The sequence below is a fragment of the Neurospora hispaniola genome (assembly GCF_033458365.1).
Source record: "Neurospora hispaniola strain FGSC 10403 chromosome Unknown B0T23scaffold_4, whole genome shotgun sequence".
NCBI classification, from domain to species: Eukaryota; Fungi; Ascomycota; class Sordariomycetes; order Sordariales; family Sordariaceae; genus Neurospora; species Neurospora hispaniola.
In genome coordinates this window covers 2,498,234-2,509,909 of record NW_026944409.1, presented here as the reverse complement: position 1 = coordinate 2,509,909, position 11,676 = coordinate 2,498,234, and the positions used below count along the sequence as shown (strand labels likewise).

The 11,676-nt window shown below is 51.1% G+C and overlaps 4 protein-coding genes across 4 annotated transcripts; 3 read left to right on the top strand and 1 right to left on the bottom strand.

Annotated features, from left to right (window-relative positions):
- Nucleotides 1-2,870: 2,870 nt before the first annotated feature.
- B0T23DRAFT_404633 (uncharacterized protein) lies at nt 2,871-3,961 on the top strand (the record flags this gene model as incomplete). Its single annotated transcript, XM_062838920.1, has 5 exons — nt 2,871-3,070; nt 3,140-3,369; nt 3,459-3,618; nt 3,688-3,730; nt 3,812-3,961. 5 exons carry the CDS (start codon nt 2,871-2,873, stop codon nt 3,959-3,961), a joined length of 783 nt encoding a protein of 260 aa, XP_062693053.1.
- Nucleotides 3,962-4,428: 467 nt separating this feature from the next.
- On the bottom strand, nt 4,429-4,650 carry B0T23DRAFT_317695 (uncharacterized protein; the record flags this gene model as incomplete). Its single annotated transcript, XM_062835017.1, has 1 exon — nt 4,429-4,650. The coding sequence occupies one exon, from the start codon at nt 4,648-4,650 to the stop codon at nt 4,429-4,431; it is 222 nt and encodes a 73-aa protein (XP_062693052.1).
- Nucleotides 4,651-7,290: 2,640 nt separating this feature from the next.
- On the top strand, nt 7,291-8,098 carry B0T23DRAFT_316465 (uncharacterized protein; the record flags this gene model as incomplete). The annotated part of the gene is made up of 3 exons (XM_062834935.1): nt 7,291-7,470; nt 7,760-7,775; nt 7,914-8,098. The coding sequence occupies 3 exons, from the start codon at nt 7,291-7,293 to the stop codon at nt 8,096-8,098; spliced, it is 381 nt and encodes a 126-aa protein (XP_062693051.1).
- Nucleotides 8,099-10,046: 1,948 nt separating this feature from the next.
- Nucleotides 10,047-10,495, top strand: B0T23DRAFT_317583 (Cyanovirin-N; the record flags this gene model as incomplete). The annotated part of the gene is made up of 2 exons (XM_062835008.1): nt 10,047-10,188; nt 10,260-10,495. The coding sequence occupies 2 exons, from the start codon at nt 10,047-10,049 to the stop codon at nt 10,493-10,495; spliced, it is 378 nt and encodes a 125-aa protein (XP_062693050.1).
- Nucleotides 10,496-11,676: the final 1,181 nt, after the last annotated feature.

Below are 11,676 nucleotides of genomic sequence, written 5' to 3'. Positions count from 1 at the left end.
GGCATAGGGTGACCTGCTAGGACCCGGAGGTACCGGGGTCCTTCCACTTCCTGACCACTTACACCTCCAACGGCTCTTCTCCAAAACCCCCCAATGGAACCTCCAATCAAAGGGCGGGTTAGGGTATCGCCAAGCAATCCGGGGAAGTCGTGTGGCGGCTCGACACTTGGACGAAAACGAACAAGGTCGGCCCACCTCGCTCACTGCCGTGGTACCACTACCCAAACCACCCCGGTGCTATTCCGGGCGGATTAGCGTCTAACCTTATGATGTCGAGTGCCGGGGCCGATGAGGTTAATGAGCCAGAGGGCAGACGACCTGACCTCGAGCACATAAAGGATGGCCGACACCCGTGATGATCAAGGGAGTTTACCGACTGGTCCTCACCGTCATTCAAACTCGACAAAACCTAGGATGGTTGACCTACGTGCGACCCTCATTGCTTCATCACCCCATCCGATCCATAACAGGCGTGTTTTGTCTTCGTCTATCGTCCCGAGCGGGGCTCCTTCCAGGGGCGGGGGGTTGTGATCTCTCCACCTGACAGGTCAGCCAGGGGCGTCGTGGCCCCATTTCCTCCTCATGGCACCCCGGGCCATCCGCTTCGATTGAAACCGTTCGTTCGATATCGATGGATGCGACTTGTTCATTTTGAGTCCAGAGCAGCCCTCAGCAGCCGTCAAGGTGCTCTTCAATTCGTTCAAGATGGAGGGGATTGTGAGGGATGAACAGTTGGAGAAAGGTACACCCATTCATTGTTTACCTCAAGAAGTCATGACTGGACTGCAACTGATTGATTGGGACTTATACAATGCAGTCCGGCACTCCAACTTTGCCAATCATCCCGCCGTCTCTCGTCTCGACGGAATTCATCAATGGAGATGATTCCGGAAAAAAGCTCCTGCCTAGAATAGCCTTGGTGACAAAGTGACAGGTGAAGTTGGCAGTTGTCATTGGGCGGACCGACGTCAACTCGATGCAGTTAGGGCCGCAGCAGCAAGTGTCTTTCCTGCCGCTGCGATGTTAGTGCATCACTCCCCCGCCTTCATCGCTAAACTTTCGCTGAGGTAGTTAGTAAGACCTGCCCGGCCGTCCTTTGAGCTTCCACACGGCATGCAGTGAGTGAGGAGAAAGACGGGACGCCTGCCGCCCGGTTCCGTGCATGACGCTGCCGTGTCACAACTTCCCCACTTTCGTCCTCCCGCGAACTTCCCTTCCCGTCGTCGACATCTCACCAATCGAGCGAACCCCCTCCCGAGGATGTCCTGACCGAAAGCTAAAGTACCTAGAGCTGGAAATCACTTGGGAGTTCCGTTTTGTAGGTATGTATTAGTCATGTCCTTGAAGCTTACCTAACTACTAGACAACGCCGCGAGTCTCGGAGTTCTAAACAGCGATGACCACCGCAACGGCAACGGCAACAAAGACGGCGTTAACGACAATCCACTATGCCTTCAGAAAGCCTCATCAAATGCTGTCTCGACAATCCGCACAAACTAGGCCGACCTTCCAATGAGACCGGCGGTCGCATCGAGGGCACGCAGACTGACGCAATTGGGTACGCAGCAGGACTCGCGAACACTACACAAAGTCTCACCAGTTACACAAGCTAAGCTTACCCTCTTTTGTGATCAGACGCTTCTAACACTGAAGTCTCATAGTTCCTCCTTCCTTTGTCCTGCTTATCTCGGCGCTATACCGCGGAGGTCTCGAACCTAGCGACCAAAACAACAACAGACCTCATGGTTGGATCGGCCATCAACATCACTGAGCAAGCCGGATCGCCAGTTCCTGTTCTGGAATTTCTCCTCCATTCTCACGGCTCGTCTCAACACGAAAGAATGCGGATATCTTCGGGGGTTGCGACGTGCCATCAAGCCTTGCACATTCCCAGGGACATTACACTACCCAGGGCATTGAACACCCTCGCGTCACCACAGTTCACGTACCTAATGGCCTTCCAGCATGCAAGGTACCCCTTCACAACATTTCATGCAGTGTGATAGGGATTCAACCCTCGCCAGAGAAGCAGAACCGACACACTCTTACCTTTCCACGACCAAAACATTCCTCAAAAGAGTGCTCCAACGACGACCACCTCTAATGAACTGCGTTACACCACAAAAAGACTCCGCGATGAGCCAGGAATCATCAGGGTTATGATCTTCAGCCCTCGAAGTCTCAATACTAGGCTTTGGCCCACACCAACTTTGGCAAAAAGTGGTCTCAGTACTACTTTGTGCCAATCTCAAATCACAAACACTGTGGAGGAGTGATATAAATCCTTCTTCAGAAGTTCGTGACACCTGAGGGCACACATTGATGCCCTTTCTTCGGCCATCAGGGTCTTCGGGATCGGCAGTGTCCCGGGCCGTCCCATTGTCACATCCCGATTGGCAATAATTCTCAAGGCTGCCATTCAAGCCTTCCGAGAACCCAGCTATGGAGCTACACAGCACTGGCACATGATCGACTTAACATCTGGAGGACGGCCCTTTTCAGACTCGCATCTCGAGCTCGGCAATTTACCCTGAAAAAAAACAACGGAAAGAAACAGAAGAACGATTTGGCGCGGGGTGTCCAAACAGTCATTTCTCGACACATTGACTTATCCAGCCTGCAGGAGGAATGTTACCCAGAAGCTCCGGCGGTGACCTGAGGATGGAAAGTCCATAACAGGATGACTGACCATGGAAGATTTCAAGTGCGTACATCCATGTGAAGGATGTCGGCTGGTCAATGCCATCCATGGTCCACGGTTTGGCGTCTCATTTCCCGCAACTTGCCTCACTCTCAGCTCGATTTTGGCAGCCATGCGTTCCTTTGCCCACGCCCTAGTGGCTTCCATCGCTGGTGCCCTAGCCGCCACCATGCACATTAACGATTCAACCTTCCAGGACCACATGGCACTGACTGTGCTGGAGGGTTTGTCCGGGATGGACGGTCAACAGATGCCAGCGGTGAGCGGTCAACATAACGTTGTCGATATAGTCATGTCCGAGCTTGCCACCATCACAATGGATACCGCCCCCACCGATGCTGTATCCGGCACTAAAACATCAACCTTAGGGTGGCCATTCTGCAAGGACACTCTGGCTTGCAACTTCAACTTCCTTTAGAATGTCTCTTTGTCTGACAGGCTCATCTACCTTGTCACCATCCAGCTCAACCTCCTCGGCGGCCCAAACATAAGCCAGACCCAGTTCAAGGCTATTGAAGGACTGATGCAATACTTTATCGACAAAAATCTTCCCAATCCCAATATTGCACCTTCATACGGCTTCGCTGGTGTCTTTGACGGAGTCCAGCGTGGTACGGCCATTGCCCTGGGGAAGTCAAACGACACGTTTGGAAACCCTAGCTCTCCATGTAGGCAACTTTCCTCAGGAAAGTAAGGACTGGTGACTTCAGGAACAGAGCTGCTCACGACGCTGCTTGGTCTCAGGCCTTCCAGGTAGGCATCAACTATGGTGTTCAGACTGGTGACTGGCTTACCGGAACCACGGTTGTTGTCAATGGTCACGTCGAGATACCAGAGCGCGCGGCTGTCTTCAAGATTCTCATCCCTTGGAAAATTCTCGCTCAGAATGGGGGCGCCATGGGCCGTATCTTCAGCCTGTATGTTCTCCCTTTCCCACCTCATTGCTTGCCATGTCATAACCTGTTATTCATCCTCGCTTTCACTAGTATCTTTGAAGCTGACCAGGCCAATGCCTCTAAAAGCGCTCCCGTCATCTTCCTGCCTCTGCTTCCCTACGGCTTCACAGCCGACACGTTCATCAACTGAATCTTCAATGTCTCCGATCCCAAGCCCCTGTACTGTCTGGTGGATGCCGCCTTCAACGACCGTGCTATTGCAGCCCTCAGAATCGAGCCCACTACATTTCTGAATGACATTAACAACTTGATCACAATCATTACAGCTTTTCTAAGGTGCTATACGGTTGAAGCGAATATCTAAGTCTTGGGTGCCGGCCTTTGTGTCCAACTGGATGGGCCAGAATGATTGGCAATGAGAAGCAATGGATGCTATGCTTGGCTTAAATACAATACAGGGAGCACTGAATGTGAGGTTTGCCTCTTGGCATGGCTCACGGAGGAGAGAATTTAGCTCATTGAGAGTTGTGGTATTATATCGCGATGTGCTAGTTCTGTCGCCCACCTTTAAATGCAAACACCATGATACTCCTCCCCTTTCCCATCGATTTCAACCAACGTCTGCCATACTTTTTTGTATTTCAATGCTTACGTACCAGTTCTCCATGCATGCAGTCCATTATAACTCATCAATCATGAAATACCTCCATCGGCCAACATATACTGCCCTCGACAGCCGGACAAAGATCCTCTCGGCCCCGGGCACCAGTTTTTGTCGTCAGATCGAAGTTGGCCCGCTCGTCATTTCTCCCTCCATTCCTCCCCAATGCTCTACCACGAACCCAACCTCTGTTTCTTCTTTGGATATACTGTCCTGATAACGGCATGCAACACGACGCTGACAACCATCAGGATCTCTACCGCTACTAGTCCGATCCAGATGAGATTCAGCCGCTGGTTCTCATCCCCGGCTAGGGCGGCTTGGATGTTGGCTGGAACGGCCGGGAGTTTCATGTAGGCGGTGTAGCCGGGTGTAGGGATCTGGACTCTCATTGTGTGTGGATCCCAGATGTCGTTTGGTGGAGGTTGTTCGGTGGATTTTGAAGAATCGGTGAGTTTTGGGAGTGAGGATTGGGGATCCGGCTGGGTAGGTAGGTGTCTGCCTCTAGGTGAGAGGATGCTTGTTATCGGGTGTCGCTGTTGAAGGACTTGTTTATGGCTGCCGATGGCTGACGTTTGCTGGTTTTAGGTAGATGGATTTCTAGAGGCAGGTAGCGTACTGAGCGGGCTGTGAGATTTGAGAGGCTCGCGGTGCGTGTTGGAGGTTGGACTCGAGTAGTGAAGAATCAGGTAATGTATGAATGCATTCGTTGCTTGAGGTTCGTATCTGGTTCATCAGTTAGCTCGAGTCCATCATCCAGAGCGACGTCATCGCAGCCGCCAACACGACTACCCTAATCTGGAAAGAACTCACGTGTACGCAGGAACCTCTCGTTATTTCACACCTTGAAAACGACAGTAGCAGGTAGGTATCAACACGCAAATAACGGATGAGGTTTGCAGGACATGGAAAGTACGATTCAGACCTCGATGGTATAATGAATAAAAAGAAGAAGAAAAAAAGAAGGATTCTTCCACGTCCCTCCCGAACTCCAACCTTTTTCACCGTTTCAAGGTTCTTTTGTTCAATGCTGACCGACATACACCACGGTGCACCGACAACGCTAATACACGTTCCTTCGTTTTGCTAGGTCAGACACTTAGCGCAGCGTATATGCAAACCACATGGCATGACACCACCCCCAGTACGTTGTGGTTTCAATCGATGTGCCAGTGCCGAAAAGCCAGTGCAAAATCAGTGGAAGTCAGTGCAACTGCAAAGCCAACTGGCGCTAGCACGCTAGTGCCAAAAAGGGTATGTATTGGGCAGCAAGACTTGAAGTTCAATGGAATTTGGTTGGCTTGGGGGGGACCAAAGGAAGGAAAGGAAGAAAGAAAGAAATGGGGCACGAGACTGAGCGATGGATGGCTTGGACGAGTCGAAGTGTGGTGAATGGTGAGGTGACCAACACAGGAGGCGGTGGAATCTCGCTCTTTATGTGAGCGGGATGGTCAGGTTTTTGTCTTTGAAGAAGGAGAGAGACTGGACTCGACGGGGGGCATTGGTATTGGTCAATGCCATGATCACGATGGTGGACGGTGTATGGGCAATTGGGAACAGGCCAAAATTGACACGCTGGCAAGAATCTCCGATAATGATTTGCGGTGTAAGCCTCCGAGTGAAGTGTAAGGTTTCCACCCAGCTACGGCTTACTCGGTGGCTTTCTTGAATATCAGAGACAAACGTGGATTGACATGGTGGAAAACCCAATAAAGTGCGCCAAGAATGTTGACGGGCAAGCTGACGGGAGATTAACACCAGGATGTGCAAATATCTTCACACATATCGTTTTCGATATTTCGATTTACACGGAATAGGTACCTTGAACTCGGCATGGAACATCGAAACTTCGCGCACTAAAGAAATGTATCGTGTTCCACATCCGACTTAGTTCTTACTAGTGATCTCCTCAAGTCCGGTCAAGACTGGAGTCCAACCCCTGTGCCAATTCCACAACACCGATAAAGCCCATAACCTGACAAAGGACAGTTACTAGTGCACACTCGTAAGCATGCATTCTTCCGGTCCTGTCGATCGCCGTTGTGTAAACCGCAAGTCCCGTCTTGGCATGGCGCCCGTTGACCTTTGCCACGTGCTTTGAGGGAGTCTTTCAAAATCTTTGCCCCGGGTTCCCTTGATCTTCGAGTCGAAACAATTTATGATGTTCGTGAAAACACCCCGGCCGTGAAGGGAGTTGCAAATGCCTGAGGTATGAGAAGTTCAGAGTTGTGCACGGGTTTGACGGGGTATGTTATCGGTCGATATTGAGCTGAAGCCGTGAAGCTGAAAATGAAGATGGTGATGAAATGAGGATGTGGTCAGTAACAGAAACTGGTCAACCTCCGAGACCTAGCTACCAGGTGAGAAAGGCGGAAGTGTTTGGCACAAAATGACTAGGGCAAAGATCCACGTGCTGGCAGGCAGTCAACGATAGATGTATGGCATCCTTTGGTATAATCTGTATTGTATCGAGAAACTTCAAAGGGGCCTTTTCTTTCCACAACGGCTGAGGAGCTGTAGTGTTGTGCCATCAAGTTGAGAATATCTACCGGGCATAGAGGTAAGTAAAAGCAAGAGAACTTGCAAAGAGGAAAGGAAGAAAAAGGTAATTGTCGAGGGGCACGTTAAATATCAAATGATAAACTCACCTCGAGCTCAATTTATTAGTCCAGTGTAATACTGCACTTTGCTCATAACCATCACACTAAAATACCGTAATTTTGACCTCCTCTTCTTCAACCCCTCCACCGGTTTGACTTCGGACTCCTTTCTGTAGAGCAACCCCTCCCACTTCAAAGACAACGAACTCAACTCCCAGCCAAAACCCTACGATTCTTCAACTATTTCATACCTAGTAGAAGTACGCCTCCCCCTCATCCTCAAACATATACTCCCTCTCTCTCTAGCTCTCAAGGATTTTAACTAACGTATTCCGTCTCCGACGAAAAGCATTCCGGCATCGCGTGCAACGCAAAATCAGAGCATCAGTCAAGACCTCGAGAAAAAAAAAAAGACTCGTCAAAGCCATCAACATGATTGCGTGCCTGGAAACGTTGTACGAGCTCGTCTACGCCGTGTTGTTTATCGGCATTGTCATCTTTGACGCGCTTCGAAACCCAGAGAGACTACCCGGTGAGAGCGAGGTGAGCGCGGTTGAAAGGGGTAGAGGTGGTGCCTATCGTGGAGGAGGTGAACATGGAGGTGATGTGGAGGTGAGGAAGAGGGGAGGAGCTGGACCTCGCTGAGGAGCTTGCGGAGGATATGACCGTTGAGGACTTTCGGGGAGGATGATTTCCGAGAAGTGAAGATCTGGAGAGCATGGGCATTGTCCAGAAGAGGGATCCGACTGGAAGGCAAAGGGGGCCGATACGGTGTCTCTTTGCGTGCTGAGAAGTTCATCGCAATGATTTCGTTCACTCAGCGATCCATCGGTCCTGGGAAACAAGCGTATGATTTGGAACGAAGCAGGCTATGAGAGGGGGAACCGTTCACCTGGCATAGCTGATGGTCAAGATCGGTAAGTGAGATCCTGAGTGATTCCCCAAGCCAGCGTCAGCATAAGTTTTCGATGACACGAAGGCGTAGGGGGGGATCCAGATTCCCATCTCTACTTTACCTCAGCTCGAACGCCAAAGTTGCTGACTAGTTTATGCAGCTATAGAACCTTTTCCCAAACGACATAATCTCGCACTCTTCAGACCGGACTTTAGGCATTCTAGGAGATCAATGGGCGGCGCTGTACGGGAGGATGACGTGCGGGCTTCCGCTGGTATTAATAATCTCGTCAATGCAAGATCGCTTGAGATGGACTGGAGCCCTCGTCCGCATGGTTACCTCTAATTAGGTACGTGGGAGTTAACGTCGATGATGGTCTGTAGGTATCTGCCATGCATTTGAAGGCCTTGTAAGTCATTCACGATACCCAGAGTCAAGTCCCACATTCAGCTGGCCAAACTTTTAGAAGGCGGTTTTGTGTGGCTCGTTCGATGACCTTTCGGGATCTTGATTTCAATGCGCTTCGTGAGTTGCCTTCAAAGTGCCGTGCATGGGCTGAGAAGTGACTTCGATCTGGTCTGATGGTTTGGCTTGTCATCTTGGCCGGCAGATACCTATGTCTGTCCTTGAAAAAGCGCCATATCAACAGCTGAAACCAATACTTGCCTTCCACATGTATATAGAGGTAAGTGATCAATCTCACTTGAGATCCCAACCGACCGACTTGCTTTGACATGCTCGGCGTTTCAAGTCCTCATTACACTACTGCTCGTATTGGTAGAGTAGACGCAATGCGAGGAATCGTCAGGTTATTCGACGCCAAAGAGGAGGAGGAGGAGGAGGAGGAGGAGGAGGAGGAGGAGGAGGGAGAGAGTGCTAGGTCAAGTTTTTCGATGGAAGTTGAGAGTCCAGAGTCCACGTAATCGATGAGTGATTTGGAAGAGGTAACCAATCGGTCTCTGAACTTGCATGATGTCCGAGTACGAACCAACATCTGTATGGATGCTGGACGTCTTTGGGTTCTGTGCCATCCATAGAAGCATAACTCGCTTCCAGAGAGGTTTGTGGTCATTTATGATACAAGACACGCAGAGAGTTGAGACATGTCGGCATGATGCGACGCCAAAGCGGGGACTCGTTTGCATGGGCGGATGTGGAGCCATTCAGTTACGCCCTAGTGGCCGAGCCAATGCCAAGCTGCCAAGCAACGGTGGATGCCGTAATCATGCCAAGTATTGCAACCGCGAGGGTTCAACGTCAACGACTCCACGGGGAAACCTCAGCTGAGGACGGTGATATGCGGACGAGTCGTCAATGCCTTCCCTGCGGACCCCCTGCGAACCCCCATGCCGTGCCTTCTGTTGTGGTCCCTTCTGTCTTGGCGGGCAGTGGTCAACAAGTCGATGCGTAGGGAGGCGGTGCTACGAAGATGGAAACAACAAAGCCACGCAGCTTCCTCCATCTTTCCATGATTCCATCTTGGTATGTACTCCACGGGGCACTAGCGAGCTGGAGCTTCCTGCGAGCTGGGCAAGCTGGGTCCGGCGGCGGCCTCCCCCCACTTCATTCTTTCACCCCTCAATCATCACCAGTGTTCTAGAGCTGTGTAATCTGGAACGGGAGTAATGAGATGGAGGCTAGAGATGACGCCAAGTAGTGTAGGCATCCCCTGGTTTCAATGCCAACACACGATGCCGAATGCTTGACAGGGTATCGCGTAAAGGACTTGTAAAGCTCACACACACCCGCTCACCATTGGCCCGTATTCTTCACCATTACAACAGTCCAGATCTATCTAAAGTAACATCTACGTTGCAAAAAAAGGCAACGCGTCCACGCAACTCAACTGGTCCAAAAGGGGGGCTGTTTGCTCCGTTTGGCTTCGTATCGGCTTGTGGGGAATAGAATGCGAGGGTTTGAAGTATCAAAACTGACCTTTGAACCTTGTCACCTGGAAAGTGGTGTTGTACATAGTGTAAAGTGGGATGGAACCAAACAGGTCGAGTGTGGAGACAGGTCGTGGACCGCATCATGGCGTAGGTCCCGTCTTCTTCTGTCATACTCCACGAGGAGAGAACCCTGATGGGTGATGCCTTCCCTTGCTGCGTCCAAGCGGTTGAGGCGGTCAATTGGCCGAGCCACGTTGATGGGAGGCCGTTCCCCGTCTCCCTCGTGTATAAGAAGGCGGTTTCCCCTTCTCCCAACTTGCACTTGGTTGTTCTTCTAAACTTCATCCACAAACTTGAAACTACCACCACATACCCAACACCACCCCCAAACCAACACTATCAACATGTCTTTCCACGTTACCGCTGAGGATGCTCGCATCGAGGTGCGCGATAACCGCACCATCCTCTTTGCCCGCCTCCGCCGCGAGGACGGCGAGTGGAACGACGCCAGCTACGAGCTTGACCAGATCATCGGAAACAACGATGGTAAGTAGTCCAAGCTATCCTTTATCCTCGGCATCTTTCAGACAGTATCTAACATGGTTCCTCTTCTTTAGGTCACTTCCAGTGGGGTGGTCAGAACTTCACTGAGACCGCCGAGGATATCCGCTTCCACCCCAAGGAGGGTGCCGCCGAGCAGCCCATTCTCCGTGCCAGGCTCCGTGACTGCAACGGCGAGTTCCACGACCGCGATGTTAACCTCACCGAGATCGTTGAGAACGTCAACGGCCAGTTCCAGGCTAGTAAGTCTACTTGCCGCCCAGCCAGCACTGATGTCCAAACGCTCAAGTAACTGACAAATTGCTCCCCCACCAGAGTTTTAAATGACCCGGACGCACACGCGAAGAAATCCGTTGCCGGCGGCGCATAGGGACCGTCGGGATGTCAAGGGGAATGAATAGTCGTAAAGCATAATCTTTAAATGGTACTTAGGGGTACAAGGTAGACATTGGACACGATAGCAATGAAAGCCTTGTACAAAAAGCAAACAAACATCGACTGCCTCGCACATACGTAGACGTGTATCTTGCACTGGCTTGACTCGGTAACCAGCATGATAACCAGCGTAACATCTAGCTTGCACTTGACACCGCGGGTCTGGGGCAGCTCAGCTCGTCAGGCCTCAGGGTGCTCGACGAGGGGAAGTGGATCGTAAATGGAGACCGACATCGTAAGGAGTGGACATGTGGAAGGGGTTATGGTGGAGAGATGTCGAGCTTGTGTCCCTGTCAGCTTCTAGCATGTCGATGGAGATCCCCGACTATCCCCTTTCTGTTGTGCGGCCATGACAGCTCTGACCGAGTTCTCCTACTGACAGTTTCCTGAACTGTGGAGGCTCGTGACCTGTGAACCTGGCTTGATGTTTACGGCGTGCTTGTTGAGACCAAAACATGTTTGATTATCAGACGGCGGCAAACGAGAGGGGAGCTCCGCTTGAGTGCTTGCAGAGCTTCTGGGTGTTCTACCATGTTCGTCTCATGTCGTTGGCAGCTCGTGGAAGCTCAACAGCTTGTTGGCCAGTCACAAGGCGCCATGGAAAAGGGGGTGAAGATTGACGAGGGGCTTAAAAGAGGGGCTGAAGAGGGGTGCAGTCTTTACCCCTGCAGTTGCAACACCCCCCGTTATGCGGTAATCCTACCCACTTATTGCACAGCCAGTCGAGGGCCAGATTTACAGGCCCATACTGGGACTGCGAACTGCTAGTTGCAACAATAATGGCCGAATGTTTGTAATATTACTAGCAACATAGGGAAGGGCCAAGTTTTGGTGGAAGTGAACACTTGTACCCCTATATCGGTGTTTATCGATCCATTCTTCCGATCCGTCAATGGTCTTGACAGTGGCCTGTACGCCTACTTTAGGTTCATGCGCTGGATCCTTCTTTTGCAAACACCCTACTTATTGCACGACAAATCACCGCCGGCATCGAGTTGCATTAATGGGGGTAAAGACTGTATATAGAAGGGGTTGTGA